At 46.3% G+C, this 20734-nt stretch overlaps 1 protein-coding gene across 3 annotated transcripts in view; it reads left to right on the top strand.

The window, feature by feature from the left end:
- Positions 1-20734, top strand: part of SH3KBP1 (SH3-domain kinase binding protein 1) — a 330680-nt gene that overhangs the window by 271359 nt on the left and 38587 nt on the right. For all 3 annotated transcript variants that reach the window (XM_012651703.1, XM_012651704.1, XM_012651705.1), the window contains 2 exons: positions 2605-2685; positions 5352-5511. In XM_012651703.1, coding sequence (XP_012507157.1) covers positions 2605-2685; positions 5352-5511 — 241 coding nt within the window. The remainder of the gene's footprint in view (positions 1-2604; positions 2686-5351; positions 5512-20734) is intronic.

The following is a 20734-nucleotide window of genomic DNA, read 5'->3' as shown; positions in this document are numbered from 1 at the left end:
AGTAGAGAACAACCTAATTGTCCTGCTTTGCCTGAGCCCAATTGAGTCAGCTTGGGCAATATTGTTTCCCACGGATCAGAGCAGCCTTGTATATATACAGTGTTGCTGAATTTTCAATGTGTGTCCCGTGTGGTTAACCAAAACTTGTGCTCACTTCACTTACATCCCCCCAACTAAAAGATGTTTTTCTAGCAATAAATACTTTTCCTTATGATTCTTTTTCAATTTTTAAGAGTCCAATTCCCTTTTTCTGTGTAGTTTGGATATAAAGCCTGAATAATGTAGGAAGGATTGACATTGGTGGACATTTTATAACTCATTGTGCACTGTATTCTCATATATAAAGATGATAGTTCATATTTCCCAATAGAACTCCTCTTTATAATTGTCAAAATTAATTGCGGGGAGAAACTCCTCCATGAATAGCTAGTTAAGTGACATTTTTTAAAAAATTAACAACTAAAACAGAAGAAAAAGGGGAATTTTTAGTTCTATACATTCACAATTATGGTATTTCTATGGCATTTAACCTATGAATAAATTTTCAGATTGGTTTGCTTATATATTTATTAAGAAGTGATTTTTTTTAAAAGTTGTTTTGGCCCACCAAGTTGGGGAAAAAATCAACTTGACCCCAAATTGCTTTTCCATTCCCTTGGGCATAGTTGAGAATTACAGAGATTAAGCCCTGAAATGGGATGTTAATTACATCTCCTGCTCCACCTCCATCCTTGTTTGCATTGAGCAGTTTCATTTTGCCACCTAGTGGTTCTGGCCATATAAATATTTTATTGTGCTGAAATGAAAGCAGGCTATTTATTTGCTTTTCTCTAAAGGCCCTTTTCCCCAGAGGGAAACTTGGTAACTGATTAGAGACCATGGAGTTGAGTGGTCCAAGGTTTAGGCAGCCTAGAATGTAGCTAGGATTGGCCTAGAATATAACTAGGATTGGATTCTTTAATATAGTAGGATTGCCAATTGTTTCTGTGTCTCTAGGAATGGTACCGAACATTTTTATTATTGTTAGGAGACTAGATTGTAGCATGGTAGGCAAATTCTTCTCCTTTAAAGACAATTTTACCAAAGTTTATGCTGGGTGTCTGTGCGGCAAAGCAAGATGACATTTAATCTTTGTAGATTACTGCTATTACTCATTTATCCTGCTGAATAATCTTGGAAACTGCTTTGTGGTGGGGAAGGTAGGTATCCAAATTTTCCCCACCATCAACTTTCCTTGTGTTGGATTACTTGATAAAAGGAAAATCAAATATAGAATTGACAGAAATTAGATGCAGTGTTTAATTTGTTGTGCATCATTAAGGGGATTTGAGTAAAGTGTGTGTTTGGTGGATATTTTTCAACTTCTTTTGGCCTCTGAGGCTGTGTAATTGAGATTTTAGTACCAAGCACCCATTTTGGGGGCTGGTCATGTAAAAGGTTTGTCAAGCACTCAACCAAGTCTGTAAGGAAGAGGAGTACTTTTGATTGGTTTGTGCTTCAGCTGTTTTCCAAGTGCTCTTACATGCTTGAGGCCACTGGCACTGAGGAGGACCCCAGGTGAGGGAGCAGCAGCAGTCCATGTGGGTAAAGATTAAATGCTAAATGGTACCTTTGCAAAAATGTAATTCTTGAGGGATTTGGATGCAAAGAGAAAGGACCACTGTAACTTCTCTGCACCTCCCTCAACTTAAAACTATATTCCGGTTCCTATTCCTGCATAACAAACCACCCCAAATTTAGTGGCATAAAACAATAATCTTCTTATGCTAGTGGATTCTGTGGGTCAAGAATGTGAACAGCATGTGGCTGGGATGGCTTGTCTCTGCTCCATCCTGGCTAGCACCTGGGCTGGGAATGCTAGGCTAGCTGAGGCTGGAGGATCCACTTCAAAGATGGCTGCTTCGCTCACATGTCTAGCTCTGCTTGGCAAGGGTGGCTGGAAGGCTGGGCTTAGCTGGGGCTGTAGGCTTCTCCAGGATAGCTGACTTCTCACATGGAAGTTCTAGCAAATAAAGCATAAGCTACATGGCCTTTTATGAGCCAGATTTGGAAATTATTAATACATGGTATCACTTTGGCTAGTGATGGAAACAGTCATAAGCCACCCACATTCCAGGCAAGGGGACCTCACCTCTTAATGGGAGGGGTTATCACATAATTCCAGTCCAGATTTTACAACTGCTACAAAATGGAATCCAGATTCCTATGAAACCCCTTTTTATTATATTTGTAGAGAACAATACCCAGTGGCCCCGTATTTGTATATTTTGATGACCGATCTGTTTGTTTATACACATTTACCATCCCTGCCCAGTAATTTTCTTTGACTATGTTGATGCCTAAGGAAATCAGGTTTCAATATTAGAAAACGTTAGTAGTGTTCTTATAAATTAAGGATGTATAGGCAGGCAAACTTAGTGACATAGGCCAGAAATGACTTCTGCTCTGTTTCTAAGCAGCTCATGTTTGCTAGGTTAATACCAGCACCTAGCTCAGGGAAAAAAATATTGACTTTGCTCTACCTGATACATATTTAAATGCTATTGTGTCTAATAAATGAATAGAGAAAACATTTTCTGATTACTGTTATCCTTTCCCTCCTAGGTACCACCGAGAGAAAACATGAAATTAAGAAGATACCTCCTGAAAGACCAGAAACACTTCCGAATAGAACAGAAGAAAAAGGTATGAAATCAATTCTTCATTGGCACTTCTAGAACAGCAAGAGCAGAAGCTGTCTGTCATAGGGCTAGTCCAGAATACCCACGGATTTTGCTTTTTCTTTCGAATGTGGTGACTATGGTTTTGGTTTGATTGCTTTTAAACATCCCATTTCTAAGGAAATAGGAGAGGGTTATATGGTAGGGCCAGACTTTCTCATCAGATGAAAAACAACCAGACCAGTCACTTAACACGTTGGAGCTGTTTTGTGATGTGTCTGCCATGGCCACCCTCTCTGCACCCTGAAGTCCCCTGACGTCCGTTTAAGTTCCTCGAGGGCCTGAAATGTATCTGACAGTTTCCACCCAGCCCCTCCCCCGTGTCTGGTGCCCCAGGGTTCATTCACTGTTAACAGATGGACTTGGCTTAGTCGAAATTCCCATCCAGACAAATGAAAGCTCTCTTCCTTAGTCACTGATGGGCCCTTAACTCTAGCTAACGTTGTTACAGACACTGAATATCTTGAATGTCCTTGGTCAAGAATGTTGGGGACCGGGAAAGACAGCATAGCAATACTGGGACAAGTGGCTCAGTGCCCGGAATCTCCTGAAGGTGGTCAGAAGTGTCATTGGCAGAGAAGTAGCTTAACACGTCTCACGCAGTCAGGTTTACAAACGTGTTTGACTCCTACCACTTTGAGTATTTCTCCCAAAGAAATCTGCATGCTGTGGAAGGACTCATTTTATTAGATGCCTAAAATTTGATTGATCACATATTTTTATGGGAAAAGTGCTATGTTATTATTATGAACAGGAGGCTGAGCAAATTCTATTTTAAAAAGCAGTTATTTTTAAGTCACAAGAGAAATGCTGAATTAATGAATGTAATTATTGGGAGGTACTCCTTGGTGGCCTCATGAAATTTTATTGTGAAATTTAATATTTCTTATCAGCCTGCCAAAAGTTTTCCCAACATTGCAAGCTCTTAAGAAGCTATACCTCTTTCTTTCATGGTGAACAGTTAGAACTTGGGTTGTGGAACTTCATTGTAAAGGCCAGGTCTGTGTCACATATCAGTAAAAACAATAGCCATTGAGTATATACCCTATGAACAGCTCTTTAATAGATAAATGTGTTGTGAAATAACCAAACACTGTCCTCTGTCCTCATGGAGGACGCATGGCTAGTTTCTGGGTGATAGGCTCCGTGATGAGGACGCTTCCTGTGCTGGCCCACGCTGACTGACATAAGGACTCAGCTTCCGTGTGAACAACCACCCTAGTTGACTGGCCAAGTGGCCCCACACTCCTGGTTTCTTCCCCTCCGGTGATTCCTTGTTCTGTGCCACAGTAAGTCAGGGAGGCAAAAGCCCTAGTCAGGAACACCAGGGAAGCCAGGGAACCAGCCCTGCCCTGAGACTCGGCCTCCCTGTTGTGTCAGCACAAACCCCCTTTCCCATTTCTTCTGCAGGCTGCTGCAGTTCCTGTCCCTGTCCTGCTGCTGCCCAGCAGGAGAAATTGCCCTCTGCTTTGCATTTCGGCTGAGCCCTTCCTCCTCTGGCCCCCATGGACCAGAAGATGAGTTCCCAGCATTCCCGACTGGAGCATATTTCCCCACAGAGAACACTGTGGGAATGAACACAATAATACCTGTATAACACCTGATGGGGTTTTATTTTTTTAAGCTTTTGTCAATTACCCTGGGTGCCCAAACAACATGAGTCTGTGTTTGCAAGTAAAAGGTCTTCTGAGCACCATCTTGCAAGTAAACACAGGGAACCTACCTATACGCCAGTGGGCAACGCTCTGAAGTTCCATCTTTATCAGGAAGAACGTGAATAAGTACTTTTTACACATGCATGGGGCAAGGCTAGTTAGAAACAGAAAACATGATACTGTCACTGAACACTGCCCAGTTTGGCCACCAAATCTGGCTTCAACTTCATTCTAATAGTTCTGATTCCAAAAAGCCTTGGAAACCAAATACCTGTGAAGTCCCAGTTTACCTTCCAAGTTCAAACTGTGCACAAGAAGAATCCAGAACCCATTGTTCCCTGAAACACTCCCCCATTTATTGGCTCATGGCCCTTTTCAGAGGCCAGCCTGAGAGGTGTTGGGCCTCTTTTCTTCCCATACCCAGCAGGTCCCGTGGGGCCATTGACCAAACTCGTCGGTCATCTACTGAGCACTGGCTATGTGTCAGCACTGCATAGGGCTCTAGGGAGATGACCAGACGTGGGCTTTGCTCTCAGGGCCATGCCACACTTGCAAACGCCCAGAAAGTGTCCGAGTGGGGCTTGTTTATGACAGGCTGCCCCTTCATGCTCAGGTGGGGAAGGAAGGAAGTCTGCCTTAGAGGGCGGGTCCGTCTGTTGAATAGGGAACATAACAGTGTCACATCTCAGCCAGGCTTCAAAGGATGAGCTGGAGCTTGCCGATGGTAGACAGTGGCCAGAGGTGCCCTCCAGGCCGAGGGATGGGTGTGAGCAGAGGTGTGGAGAGGGGGGAACGATGAGCTCCATGGGGCTTTTTCTTGACGGAATAAGTAGTGCTCTTTGCCTCCCAGCTTCACCTTTGGAAATGGCATCAGTGATGTTTCTTAAGGCAGGAAGTGAGCAATCTACATGTAAGTACTGTCATTTACACTATATCTATCTGTTTTCTTTATGCTGTTTTAAACAATGACTTAAAGAAAGACCAGAGAGAGAGCCAAAACTGGATTTACAGAAGCCCTCCGTTCCTGCCATACCGCCAAAAAAGCCTCGGCCACCCAAGACCAACTCTCTCAACAGACCTGGCGCGTTGCCCCCGAGAAGACCAGAGCGACCAGTGGGTCCGCTGACACACACCAGGTACTGTTCCACGATCGCTGCCGGGGCAGGTGGGACGGCCATGGAACACAGGAGGGGACCAGTGCCACAGACCTTGGGAGGAAGGGAGAGGGGAGGAGAAGGGGCATCAAGCTGCCCTCTTACATCTTCTCGCAAAGTTGTCTGAAGACGCCAGTCCCTCTGTCCTTGCTCCTGCACTCAGGCAGAAGCAGATGTGAGGTTGGGGGGCGCCTTGTGGGTTTCAGGATTACCAGGTGAGGATTGGCTGCCCAGCATCTCCCTGCGCAAACGTAGTGATTATTCCTGGGCTTCATGACAGCAAGGCCAGCTGCCCTTCAGCCTGGAAATATGGGTGGCACGTCCTCCTTTGTCCCCCTGGATGTCGTGCTGGCCTCGGGTGTGCACATCTCACATGCGGCTACATCCCCTGACCCTTTTGCTGCTCTGGGGGGCTTCTTTCCACGCCCCAAGCTCCCTCTGTTCTTCACTGTACAGCCTGCTGTGGGACCTGGGACCTGGCCTGGCAGATAGCTCCTCTCTGAGCTGTAAGACCTGCAAAGGCTAGGGACATGCTTTATTCAGGCACGTGTTCTGAGATGTGCTTGGCAAAACTAAAATTTGTTCACTAGCTGGCTGGACATGTGTTAGTAACGTGAAATCAGAATTCGACATTGTGTATTCCAGACCTAAGATGCCTACTACAGAGCAAGGAACTGTTGAATTCGCTCCACAAGTTCATTGCCAGAACTTTATACCATTACATGTATATGTTATGTGTTGGTGTAACACTCCAGAGCAAGTCAGTGACCCCTGGAGGTCTTTAGGCGTACCTAAACATAGTCACTCACTGAATTTTTTTTTTTTTAAGAAACAGAGTCTTGCTCTATTACCCAGCTGGAGCGCAGTGCCACGATCACAGAACTCCTGGGCTCAAGCAATCCTCCTGCCTCAGCCTCCCAAGTAGCTGGGACTGCAGGCATGTGCCACCATGCCTAGCTAATTTTTTAAATTTTTTACAGAGACAGGGTCTTGCTATATTGCCCAGGCTGACCTCCAACTCCTGGGCTCAAGTGATCCTCCTACCTCTGCCTCCCAAAGTGCTGCGATTATAGGCGTGAACCACCATGGCTGGCCTGAGTTTTTGTTTTTATAAGCTGAGTTTGCATGGTGAGAGTTGCATGGGGCTTCAGAGCTTTCAATTTGGAGTTCGTCCACCGGGCTTGAATCTCAGCCCACCTCCTAAGAGGATGCGAGCCTCGGTGAGTCACTGTCCTTCTCACCTCGCTTTGTCCATCTATAAATTGAGGGTGATAATGGAATACATCTGAATCATTTCCAAGTATATATCCCCATGCCTGTAAATCAATGTTATTTTCATTGTCATTTTTATTATTGCCTATTCAACTAGGTACACTGCGGTATGATGAGCTCATTTACTTTTTTAAAAAAATTTTAATTTGCGGTGAAATACGCATAACAAAAATTACCATATTAACCATTTTAGGTGCACTGTTCATTGGCATTGTCTATTCACATTATTGTACAACCATCTCCAGAACTCTTCATCTTGTAAAACTACAACTGTGTACCCTTTAAACAACTCCCCATTTCCCCTCCCCACAACCCCTGGCAGCCACTATTCTACTTTCTATCTCTATAAATTTGACTACTCTAGGTACCTCATATAAGTGGAATCATATAGTATTCAACCTTTTATGATTGGCTTATTTCATTTAGCATGATGTCCTCAACATTTATTCATCTTGTAGCATGGCTCAATTTGCTTTTAATAACAATGACAGCAAAAACATGCTCCCCACCCAAATATAGAGGCAGGTCTCGATGTGGGTGACTGAGAGACGTCAGAATCTCACCGGCAGTGGCAGACACATACATGCCTGTGTGTGGGAGGCCGGCTGCCCCGCTGAGCACAGAGCTGTGGTCATCGCAGCTGCGTGTGAGCCCATTCGTGTAGCAACTGGCTTACCTCTGTCATACTACAGGCTTCTACCAAGGTCTAGTCTAACAACTGCCCCCTGTTGAGCTGGGCTGGCCCCTCTGTGTCACACCCTCGTCTGTGGACTGATAGTAGAAGGCTCTTTGCACATGCACATAATGGGGCCATTTGACAGTCCTGATGACTTTAGCAAGGGTCACCTCAGTGATGTGGTTGGCCCAGCAGCTAATACATCAGAAGAAAACAGTTATGTAAACCTAAGTGCTCCTGCAAAGAATATGAGCTACACAAGCAGGGAGAAGGTGTGCAGCAGCAAAGGCTGCCCAGCATTTTATGGTTGGTGAAAGGAGAGCTGAAGCCATGCTTTGCCAAGTTCTGTTGGTCTTCCAGGGGCTGTAAACATTTCAGCTAGCTCAAAAACCATTTCTGAAATATTCCTGCTGCTCTTTTTAATAATCTCATCAGAAGAGAAGTAGCATTCTGACTGCTTCTTAGCCTTCTAGAGTTGCTCTCAACCCTCTGGTTATGGGCTTAGGTGCAGGCTTTGCAAGCCTGGGGGAAACATGTCATCACTGCTCAACTTCTGGGGTCATAGATGTCCCATTTGCCTTCCGCCTCTACGTAGCTCTTCTCTGCCTCCAGTTCTCCCAGCATCCAGTTGTCAGTTAGAAGTACAGGCCACCAAGGAAGATGCATGAGAGCGGTTTGTACAGAAGCCAGTGGGAAATGTAACTGGTCTGAATGTTGTGGGTGCCATCTGAGCAGCCCCCAGCCCAGCTCTCTCCCCATGGCTGCCCAGCCCCCAAGTTCTGCAAAAGCAGGGGTAGGGAGTAGGGGGAATGGGGGTGGAGTGGGGAATCCTGCTCTGCCCGTTTAAGGGAGAGCAGTGCCTACTCTAACTCAATGGTTCTCGAACTTGAACGTGCCTCAGAATCACCTGGAGAGCTTGTTCCCAGCAGATCGCTGGGCCCTACCCCTGCAGTTGCTGACTCCATAGGTCTCAGGTGGGCCTGGGAATTTACATTTCTAACAAGCTCCTGGGTGATGCTGATATGGCTGGTGGAGTCCACACCATGAGAACCACTACTCCAGATTCCCCCAAGTTGTTGACGGTGCCCGCCCCTGGCCGCCTCTCATGGGCCTGTGAATGCCCCCGACTTCAGAGCGCAGCTAGCATGCCCCCCTCTGGAAGCCTTCCCTTAGCTCTCACGATTGCTCTCTCCTCCAAACGCCTGACACCCCGTGTTTAGCCTAGTGCTGGGCCTCATGCTGTGCCACTTGGGATGCACACACCCCCGGACTCCTTTACCAGATTTAAAGCAGATCAAGAGTGTGTTTTGTCATCTCCACATGCCTTACGGTGTCGAGCATATGGTAGTGGCTCATTTAACAAACACTTGTTGAATGCCATGGTTCCTTAAAAGGGGGGGAGGTGCCAGTGCTTATATTTTGTTCAATTTTGCCTCTCCTGTCATCCTTCCCAGCCTCTGTATAAGCTCTTTAGCATGTGTGTCTTACATTCTAATGTACCTAGTGTGTTATGGGTTGCAATATAAAAAAATCAAAGGAAGGCTTACTGTTCCCAAGTACTCAGTGCACTTCATTTTTTTTTTTTTTTGGCTAGGCAGTTACATTAGACAAATTAACCCATATATTGGCTTATGAACTTGTTTTATTCTGCCAAATTAGAGGTAGGAATGTTAACTTAAACAGGTTTGTGTCAGTGATCCTTTGGAGAAAAGGGTATTGTATGCTCTGTGCACCCAAATCTTTGCCAGGATTTACCTGACCAGGTAGATGGATGGACGGACAGACGATTGAGCAAATGGACACGTAGTTGTCGTTTGCAGCTCTCGTTGGGAGCTGGGCATTGCCGCTCCAGCTGCAGCGTCTGGGCTCGAGCTCCATCTCACCAGCCAGAAAGCCTGCTGCCAACTGTGGCTCTCAGAAGAGAATAATTTCTTTCTTTTTAAACAGGAACTCACATCTTTGATAAAAAAGGAATATAGTGCATAAGCATAGTTTCTTTTAGGTATGTTCACTTAAAAACATAGTGAGGGGCTACTGTGTGCAAGCCACTGTTCTGGAGCTTAGTAATGGGGGGACTTAGCTGTTCCAGATCGGCGTTCAGGAATTATATCTAGGACAACCAGAATGACACCAGCAAGCAGCTTGTGTCCAGTCTGAGCACACAGTAAGGATCTTACGGTGATTATTCTCTTCCTCAGCCGTTAAATGCTTGACCATTGATAAGAGTGTTCTTCCTGCTTCTAGAAAGTAAGTTAATATGGAATTTTAACAGGCAAAAAAGACGTAAAAATTTAATACCAGGGTTGATTTAAAAATTCAGTGGTGATAGGAGATTCCCCTAGGCCATAGGTGCCTCCTCTGTCTTCAAGTCTATGCCTAGGGATGCCTCGGTTATCGTTTCACAGTGTGCAAAGACAGGGCTGCTCACCTTGTCTAGCCACCACGTGACTAATGTGGTTTTGGCAGAAAGAACGTTCTGTCTACTCCTCCTTTTACATCTGACAAAATGGAGACTCAAAAGTGTAAAGCCTCCTCACTTGTTTTGATATTTGAATGTAAACATATTTCAAACAACTGCCTGTACCTAAATCTTTTTGTATGGGTATATATAGACACATCCATATGAATGTGATGTTATATGTTTAACAATGCGTATTATTGATTTGATAAGAATGCGTTCAGAAGCCTCCGTGAGAAGAGGCCCTGAGATTTGAGAGAAGAGTACAAAAGCTGAAAAAGAAAAATCCAAGGAAATGGTGGGGAGAAGCAGGCTGCCCTCAGCTGTAGTAATTGCTCGCAACAGGAGGCAGCAGGCCAGCCACCGAGGGGCAGAGCAGGTGTGTGCCCTCAAAAGAAAATAATTGTGAGCGGTGGAAGCAGGCTGGCTGGACCAGAAAAGGTTTGTTAGCCTTTGCTCCAAGTCGGGAGGGAGCTTTGTGCGTCCACTGCAGCGCGTGCTCTCCCAGTGGAGGGGCAGGCGACCAGCAGGGCACGGGATGGGAGGGGCTGGTGTTGGGGACCTCGAGTGAGAGGCGGGGGTCTGGGATGAAGGGGAAGGAGGTGAGGCAGGCCAGGATGGAGTGGGCAAAGTCAATGGCCAGAAGGAAGCACAGGAGATGGTGGTTGCCTCAAGCTAAAATGCCTGTGCTTACAACCTTGGGGGCGGGGTTGTTCGGAAGGTGAACGTACGAGCAGCAGGTGGGGCTGCGATTGTGGGCGACTGAAGAAGAATGAACGAAGGTCTCAGGGCTGAAGGTATTGGGGACGGAGGGGCTGGTGATGGGACGGATGGCCCACATGGCCATCATAAGCTCAGGAAGACAGCGAGAGCTGGACGGGGAGGGGAGCAACGTTCTAAGAGCCAGTGTCCTCCCAGATGGGTGTCACTGTGTCCTGGGGCTTAATGATAGTGATAAGAAGCGTTCAACAGTGTTGGCAGTAGGCCGTAGGAGCCTCCAATGAGGAGGGGGCTTTTGAAGGCAGGTGGGAGATGTGACCTTGATGTTGCAAAGGCAGGACCGTGTCAAGCAGAGCAGAGTTAACAGCCTTCGCTTTGGCTGCTGGCTGTGAGATTACCAGGGTGGAAGCCGGCCATTCAGCGAGGAGGTTCCAGACATGGGGGACTTGGCTCAGATATCCCAGAAGGCACTGTCTGTTGCCTGCACACGTGGAAGTATGTGTCAGGGGAGTAGCCTTAGAAGATAGGCATTTGGGTGTTGGGCAGACGGCCCAGTGTCTTCCCAGACCTGTGCCACTTGGAGATGACCTATTGCTTTAAATGTTAAACACACCATGTGGCTTTCCTGTGAAGGGCTGGAGGCTGTACTGAGAGAACTGGAGCCCAGGATGGGAGGTGCAGTGGAATCGCTTTTTTTCCACTTGTAATTGCTGGAGCCCTGGATTTCAGAGAAACGCTGGGAGATAAGTGACTGATGAGCTCTGAGGCATTTTAGCTTGAGGCAAAGATTAAGTAAACATTTATATGCCAAACATCAAGTAAGTGCTTAGGGAAGGGCAGATGTCTCTCTTGAGACCAACTTACTGGCGTGGAAGTTAATTTTTTCTTTAGATTTACTGAGGCATCCTGGCTTAAGACCGCGGGGTTGCAATTTAGCAGGAAATAAGCTTCCAGGTACTGATTACTCAGTGAGGTGTACAGCCTCCACGCTCACCGAAAGAAAGCGTTGTAAAATACCCCTTTGCTCTTAGTAGGCATAAACCAGTCAATCGATTAATCAAAAAAGAAGAAGAGAAAGCTAGCTAGTGAGTACATGCATGTGTTCCCTAAATCAGCAGGTAAACCGTGTACTCGGATGCTTGGACCGTCATTTTGAGTTTGGATTACTCGGGTGTTCTAATTTTCTTTTCAGAGAGTCCTAGTGATGCCTTGTGTGATTTTTGAGTGTTTCCCTTCTTTTCTGCGATAAAGACATGTCCTTGGAGAATTCAGGAGAGACGTCTTGGCTAGGAATTACAGAGGTGGGCGTCATTGGCTCATAGATGGTTAGTTACAAACGTGGAGTGGATTTAACCACTCCGGGAGATTATGAAGAAGAAGAAGAGGAGGAGAGAAGAGAGGCAACTGCAGGGAAAAATCGCTATTTACAGCGTGGAAGAAGGACTAGGAGTCATCAGAGAGTAGGAGGAGCTTGATGTTAAGGAAACTAGAAGGAGGGAGCGTGGAGCAACTACTGATCAGTGGTTCTCATGCTTAAGTGTGCATCACAATCACCCTGGCCTTCCCTGAGTCCTGACTCTGTCACTGCATCTGGGGTAGTGGAAATGTGGACATCCTCAGATACTATGTTGGGACCCCTCTTAGGAGTGGAGGGGGGCTTGTCAAAGCACAGATTTACGCTGCCCCAAGTTTCTGATTCAGTGGGTCTGGGTTAAGGCCTGAGAATTTGCATTTCTCACGAGCTCCCAGTGCCGCAGCTGCTGGCAGTCAGGGGACCACACTGGGAGAACTGCTACCATAGGGAGAGCCAGGGACACACTGGCTCTGGTCATTAGTTGGCCCTTGATGATCCCAGTCGAGCAATTTCTATGAAATAACTGGGGGCAGGAGACAGATCTGGGGTGAGGTGAAGAGAGAATGGGCAAGTGGCCAAGCATGGGTGGATTTGTCTTGTGAAAAATTGGCTATGGAGAGAAGATGGAAAATGGGTGCTAGATATGGATTCAGTGATGAGAGAAGATCTGTGTGTGTGAGAGAGAGATTCATTCATTTCAGATATTATCAAGTGCCTACATTCGGCCAGGGCCCTTGCCTAGGTAGTAGTTAACTATGGTAACCAGGCCAGACATGGGTCCTGCCTTCTCACTGCTTATTCGGGCTTTGGGACCAGGCACACGAGGGTCAGACCTTATCTCTCTTCTTAAATACCCTGTGACCTTGGGCAAGGTGCTCAGCTCCCTAAGTCTGTTTCCTCCTCTGCAAAATGGCACAGTGAGGCCCACCCGGCTCAGCTGTGGTGTGTTAAAACAAGCCACTCTGCCTTAGGCACTTAGATCATTGCCTGGCAGTTTGAGAGGCACTCAGCAAATCTGTGACCTCGCTGGGAGAGGGGTTCTCACATAGCGGCAAGCAGGTCATACTCTGGAGCCCCACGGGAGTGGAAATGTGGACATCCTCAGACAGCACGTGGGGAGGCCTCTAGGTAGGAGGTGGGAGGATGAACAGCCCCCCAGATCCAGCAACAGAGTCAGGACTCAGGGAAGGCTGGGAACTGAGGGAGGGCAGTTGACTCATGGGGCATAGGAATCCCATAAGGCACAGGGGAAAGCACCGTGTTGTATTTTAGGGACATCTGCCTTATTTGCTGACCCCATTTCATTTGTGTGTATAATCTTCTCTCTTTCCACCCACACGTAGGATGAATTTTATTTGCTGCAGCAAGAACCAATCATAGTGATGGAATTTAGTCTCAGCCCAGACTGAGCCACATTGATTTTCCTGCCACTGATGGCAGGAACCAGGCAGTGAAACACTAGGATGTCTCAACACCTCACACAGGCATCATCCTCATGGGTTTCTATAATGCTTTCTCCGTGTGCTATTTTTTCGAGTACTCTTCCTCCAAGTGGCACCCCACAAACTTTTCTCAGAATTGCATGATGATGAGTTCTCCTTCCTCCAGGCACTGCCCAAGAGTTGGCCTCAGTATCTTTGAAGCCCCCTTGAACCTCTTGGAGATGCCAAGCTGTGGGTTTGCAGACGAGGTCTACGATATCATCATCCTTTGCCTTACAAGGTCACAGGGCATGTTGTACCCTGGATGGGCTCTGGAGGGAGGCCTATTTCCAGATATACTTGCAGAGTCTGCACGAAGAACAGAAATTTGGAGGGGAATTGAGTGAGCAATGTCCCATCACCTTCCAATGTGTCTTCACCATCTATAAATAGCCAAGCTTGTTTGTGCTCATCCAGACAAGGACACGAGATGCAAGGGGAGGGCTGCCAGGCAAACCACTCTGGTTCCTGCTGCTCGTACCCCTGGTCTTGCTCGGGTTGCCCCACATTTAAATGAGACTACTTTCACAGTCCCAAAGTGCCTATGGTTCCTAGGACATTGTTGGCCACCGGGTGGGTATGGAGGGACTCCACAGGTATCAGCAGGGCCTTTGGATCTGTATTCTAGGAAAGGGGAGGGAGGCTCCTCCTGCCCTCCATCTCATAGCGAGGGAAACTGGGGTTACTGGTGTTCCAGTTTTGTCCTTTCCTGATGGAAGGATCCAGCCTCCGTGGGCAGGAGCATCCACCCCGGGGCAGAACGCTTCTGAAGGACTAGCTTCGCGTTCGCATCCCCGATCTTCACAGGTGGGCGGAGCCCTCTTGTAGTTGTTGATTTGAGAGAAAATCTCTTGGCGCATAAAATATGTGCATATGGATGCTCATTTTTATTATCACCATCCCAAATGTGGTGGGAAAAGATTGGACTGGCTTGGCATCAGGAACCTTCCATCTGGTTCCAGCTCTGCCACCAGTCAGCTGCGTGGCCTTGAGTATATCACTCTCGCCCTCAGAGCACAGGACCTTGTCTGTAATGAAGTGGGGGCTTGAGCTGGGTAATCTCTACCCAGCTTTAACAGTCAGAGCTAAGGCTGAGTTGTGATGCGTGGGCGGGCAGGAGAGCAGGGAGGGCGCGCTCTGGCCTTGGCCTCGCATCCGCAGGTGCGTGACTGGGTGGGGGCCGCAGAAGTGAGGAATGAGACGTAGCAGTTTTACGTTAGAAAGGGGCGATAAGGTTGCAGATTGGAGGAAAAAAGAATACAGGATAATTCAAGGGGTTTCTCCAGGATCTGTGCATTTGACATCTGTCATCCTTATGAGTTGACAACTCCCGGGTGGGATGAAAAGTGGTGGAAAATAGAGAATGCACAGTGTGTGCCTTGGTGGTTTCCTGAGCATGGACAATGGGGCTTTTCTATTTCTTTTCTTTTCCTTTCCTTTTCTTCCCAACTTTCCCCCTCCACCCGTAAAATTTTTTAGGCAGTTAAAGCCCAAACATGTGCATTATGATAGTATATCCTTTTGGGGAAAAACTGCCAAAAAGAGTCACCATATGGACTTGGAATCTTTTGTTCAGTAGGAACTGGTGGATTTGCTCTTTCTCCCTCCATCCCTACTTACCTCCAGAAGGTTGGTGGGTCCTTTGGGGTGGTTTTTTATTGCTGCTGTTAGTGCTGCTGCTAATTTATTTATTTATTTGCTTGCCTTGGCTTCCTGTGCACTTCAACACCTCGTCCGTACCACATGCCTTGGCTTAACTGTCCCAGCTCAGGCTAAATTGGGCCATGCCACTGGCTGAGTTCATGTTCTCAAGGGATGCACATGGCGCATCTTCAACATTTCCGTCTGTGCACAAGCCTCACCTTCTGTCCTGGGTCTGAATGGGAAGAGCAGATTCCTCCGGATGGGACAAGTGCATGATTTTTGTTTATTACTAGTACTTTTAAACTCAGGGAGCAAAGGCAATTTACCCAGGTGGCAGTGAGCCGGGGTGACACAGGGTGCCTGGCATCCTCGATGACTCATTGTCCCCAGGGCCGGGTCCCCAGCCTGGAAGACCAGGAAGCTGAGGAAAGCAGATTCAAGAAGGGGTCAAGAACTTGGGCTCTGGAGTTGGACTTAATAGGCTCAAATCTAGACCCTGCTACTTTACTACTTTTGTGACCTTTTCTCTGCAAGTGACTTAATCTCACTGAGTCTCAGTTTCCTTATTTATGTAATGAAAATGAAGATGTCACAGGCGGGGTTCTCCAGGAATCAGACTCTGAGCCAGCATTTAGTATGAAGATATGTTGCAGGGTTAGATACCCATGGAAGGAAGAGGGAAGCAGGTATGGGCAGAGGGAGAAGTTGTGATACTGGCTCAAAAAGCCTCAGCAAAATCCACCAGGAGGTTTGGAGCTAAAATGGCCCTTCTGAGTCTTCCCATGTTGGGCAGAAATGGCCGAGACTTTTATACTGCAGGGTGTGGGCCACCCTGGAAAAGGGGGTGCCTTGGCTGAGGAGCCTCTCTGCAGCTGAGATGGTCCCTGGAGGAGCCTGCAGCTGGAGGCTTCCTGCTGATGGCGTTCCCAGCAGCAGAGACAACGAGCCCTTCGCTGAAGGGGGATGGGGCACAGTAGGTACCTGGAAAGGTAGTCGTGAGGATTGAATACTTAATGTAGAAGGGTGCTTTTTCTAGTGCCTGGCACGTGGTAGGCATTCAGTAAACAGTAGCTGCTGCTGTTATTTCTATGGGATCTTAGGTTCTACTTAGACCTGCTGGGGTCCTTGACTTTGTCGGTCCCTTCTCTGTGATTTAGGTTCCTGGTCTAGTAAAGCGAGGAGACTCTTAGCTGCTAGTTGCCTATGCAAGCCATGTGTTTTAAGTGTCCATAATGAAAACTGCTAAGGAAAATACAAGAAAATAGCATTATTTTGATCTAAAAGTCAGAAATAAGGGAAACTTCGTTCTTTTTTGATGTCTTTGGCTATATGGTGATATTGCCTGCCTCCTAGTATGTTCTCCTTGTAGTTAACAGCGGTGGGCATAGAAACTCACCAGACAGGCCAGGCGCGGTGGCTCACGCCTGTAATCCTAGCTCTCTGGGAGGCCGAGCCGTGCGGATCATTTGAGCTCAGGAGTTCGAGACCAGCTTGAGCAAGAGCAAGACTCCATCTCCACTAAAAATAGTATATAGAAAAAATTAGCCGGGCATGGTGGCGCATGCCTGTAGTCCCAGCTACTCGGGAGGCTGAGGCAGTAGGATCGCTTGAGCCCAGGAGTTTGAGGTTGCTGTGAGCTAGGCTGATGCCACGGCACTCTAGCCCGGGCAACAGAGTGAGACTGTCTCAAAAAAAGAAATTCACCAGACAAAAATACTTGCAGTAGATTATAAGTTTCAAAAGGATGGGCTTTTTCCTTTTTCTTTGAGTTCAATGACATCCTTTTTGCCAAAATGGTACCCACGTGTTGGGCAGACTGAGGAGAATGGAGACCACTGGGAGCTGCGTCCTCATTGGGCGTCAGCTGCTCCAGACATGTGCTTCACAGAATTGCAGAAACTCTGGTATTTTTCAGAACTGATATTCATTAGCATTGTTGTAAGAGTCTATAAATACAGTGAAAGGCATTTACAAATAGACATTATAAAATGCTTACACACCCACAGTCTGAACATTGTCAAAACACCAGCTGCAGCTTCCCTACTTGGAAGGATCAGAACCTTTTTTAAACTACACCTACTGTGTTTTCAAAATAGGCTCACTTCTGGCCCTGTGTAGAAGATCATTCCAACTTAAGCCCATGTCTGGCTCTTGGCGTGAGGGATCAGGGCTCAGTTAGAGAGACAGGAGGGATCCCAATCTCCTTCCTGTCAAAATGCGGCTGGTGCTTCAGAGTCTGGGGAGAAGTCACTCAGGGATGACTAGTTCCTGTTTCTCCAGGGTGGTCCCTCATGGTTCAGAGCTTCAGACCATCTATACAGTACCTGTAGGCAAATCCCAGAGATGTGAAACACTCCCTGAGTCAGAAGCCCCTCCCTGGTAAGAGTTCACTCCAGGTCATACTAAATACCACTTGAGGGGCAGCCACCTTGGCCAGTTTGGAGCATAATAGTTTTTTCCTTTTACCCAGTGCCATTAGAACAGTGCTTCCAACACTGGGGCTAGAGCCTCTAGTAGCTACAAGCAATCTGTACCTTCGGTTTTCATTCTCATGATATTCTTTATAATGTTAGCAGTTGTAAAGACAAAATGCCCTTGTAGCAGTAGTTTTTCATTGTTAGCCATGGTCGTGGAATGTTTTTAGTTTCTTAGGATTTCTCAAACAGGGATATTGTATTAATATTAGTCTTCTCAGGCTACCATAACAAAACACCACAGACCAGGTGGCTTAAACAACAGAAATTTATTTCCTCACAGTTGTGGAGGCTAAAAGTCCAAGATCAAGGTATTGGCAGAGTTGGTTTCTTCTGGGGCCTCTCTCCTTTGCGTGCAGACAGCCACGTTCTCAGTGTGTCTTCACGTGGTCCTTCCTCTGTGCATGCGTACCCCTGGTGTCTCTGCAGCAAGATTGGACACCAGATTGGATTAAGGCCCACCCTAATGGCCTCATTTTACCTGAATCACCTCTTCAAAGGCCCTATCTTCAAATACAGTTACATTTTGAGGTACTAGGGGTTAGGGCTTCTATATATGAATTTTAGGGAGACACAGTTCAGCCCATAACAGATTATGTACTTGGGGATCTACAAGAATTTGTTTTTTGTTTAAAAAGTGCTGACATATTACTCAAGTGTGAGAAATGCTTTAAAGATTGAGGTACTATGGTCTGAATGTTTATGTCCTCCATTCCTCAAATTCATGTGTTGAAATCCTTACCACCAAGGTGATGGATTAGAAGGTGAGCACTTTGAGAGGTGATTAGGTCATAGGGGCAAACCCCTCACAAATGGGATTAGCGCCCTTATAAAAGAGACCCCTCACCCTTCCACCATGTGAGGACACAGTGAGAAGGTACCATCTATGAACCGGGAAGCAGGCACTCACCAGACACAGAATCTGCTGGCACTTTGATCTTGGACTTCTCAGCCTCCAGAACTGTGAGAAAAAACTTCTGTTATTTATAAGCCACCCAGTCTATGAGATTTTGTTATGGCAGCCAGAATGGACCGAGGCAGGAGGTTAGAAATGGGATCAAGAATATAACTTATCCACAGGTTATTTCCTAAGGTGTATGAGACCCAGACAAATCACAATGTTTGCTTACTCATTGAGTTAAACAAAAACTTTTTTGGCATACCTACATGTGTAAAACATTGTATTAGGAGGAAAGAAATGACAAAATCCTATTCTGAAGAGTAAATGGAGAAGGTCACTAGATATGTATGTAAATATGAAATGCTTGGATAAGGGTTGGGGTAGAGGGGTGTGTCACATGAAATGAGAGGAGGCGAGGTGGCTCTCTAAGTGCTAAAGGTGGAGTTACATTTGCTCAAGGAGAATGGGAGGGGAGGGCATTCCAAACATTGACAGAGACTGAAGATTTAGAGGCAAAGAAGATGATGAAATATCCCAGAATTTGCCCACAACTTACAGGACTACCCCCTAGCCACCACCCCCCTTCACGGTCCAACATTTCTCTAATGTTGAAATTATGGAAAGAGAGCTCTGGAAGGCCCCTCAGAGGTGACCCTGTTTAAGCTAGCCCACCAGCCATTTTATTGATGAAGCACCCAAGTTCCAGAGAGGTTAAGCAGCCTGGCCGAGGTCACACAGGTGGTGAACAGCAGGTTTAGGTGTAGCACACCTGGCCTAGACTTTTAAATCTAAAATTCATTAACTCCACACACAGCCCGACTGGTTCCCAGGTAAGATTACCCCTTGGGGCACCTACGGTCAGTGTGATTTTTTTTTTTTTTTTTTTTTTTGAGACAGAGTCTCACTGTGTTGCCCGGGCTAGAGTGCCATGGCGTCATCCTAGCTCACAGCAACCTCAAACTCCTGGGCTCAAGCGATCCTCCTGCCTCAGCCTCCCGAGTAGCTGGGACTACAGGCATGCGCCACCATTCCCGGCTAATTTTTTCTATATATTTTTAGTTGTCCAGTTAATTTCTTTCTATTTTTGGTAGAGACGGGGTCTCGCTCTTGCTCAGGCTGGTCTCGAACTCCTGAGCTCAAACAATCCGCCCGCCTTGGCCTCCCAGAGAGCTAGGATTACAGGCGTGAGCTACCGCGCCCGGCCCAGTGTGATTCTTAATAGGGCAGGGACCAGGCAATCTCACCTTTTACCTTGATCGTATTGTTAAAGAGAACGAAGAGAGAACGTGAGCTGCCCGAATTGTATGAATCTCTAGTCACTATAAAAGTAAACTTTAAAAGGAAGGGAAAATTCACCTATAGTCTTATCCTAGAGACAACTACTGTTAACATTTTGGACTATTTCTTGCTCATCTTTTTCCTGTGTGTGATTTGGTTTGTTTTCCACGAATTTTACATAGGTGTGATTGCTCTGAACATCATACAACTTTGTCTTGGGGGAAAAAACTGTATTTATTGTACAAATACATAATATGTTCCCATTTCAGAAAATCTGGCAAATGTTCACAAATTCCACAGATGTTTTTTGAGCCCTTTCCATGTACCAGGTGCTGAGCTGGGTGGTAGAAATCACCTGTCAGATTACCCAGGAATAGCCACTGTAAATATTCTTCTAGTCTCAACAAAAAAAAATTCCCCTCCCTAATATGTCAGGAGGGCATGTGGGCGTATGTGCATTGCTGTGTGTGTCATTTTTAACCTGCGTTTGTCCCTTATCATTGTAACATAGGCATTCATTCTTGTTAGTATAAGCCATTTATAAAGATCGTTTTAATAGCTGTGTAAAAGTCCATCAAATATCATAGTTTATTCAAGTGTTCTCCTGTTTATGAAAGATTCCAGTTCTTTTCAGTCTCTTCATTCCAAATAACACTGATAATAAACACATTGATGCACAAAACCTGTTTGGGTATTTCAGACTATTTCCTTCACGTAGACTAACAGAACTAAGTCGAAGCATAGGAGCATTTTAAATGCTATTGATATATACCTTATTCTTAATAATTACTTAATTTTACCCTGCACTAACCATTCCACAAAGGATTTGAGGTAACTTTCAAACATACACATTATGTTAAGTGAGATAAGCCAGGCACAGAGAGACAAATACCATATGATCTCATATGTGGAATCTAAAATAGCTGAACTCACAGAAGTGGAGAGTA

Source organism: Propithecus coquereli, unplaced genomic scaffold, assembly GCF_000956105.1.
Source record: "Propithecus coquereli isolate 6110/MARCELLA unplaced genomic scaffold, Pcoq_1.0 Scaffold362, whole genome shotgun sequence".
Taxonomy (NCBI): domain Eukaryota; kingdom Metazoa; phylum Chordata; class Mammalia; order Primates; family Indriidae; genus Propithecus; species Propithecus coquereli.
The sequence above is the reverse complement of the archived record's forward strand: the minus strand, read 5'-3'. Positions and strand labels throughout refer to the sequence as shown.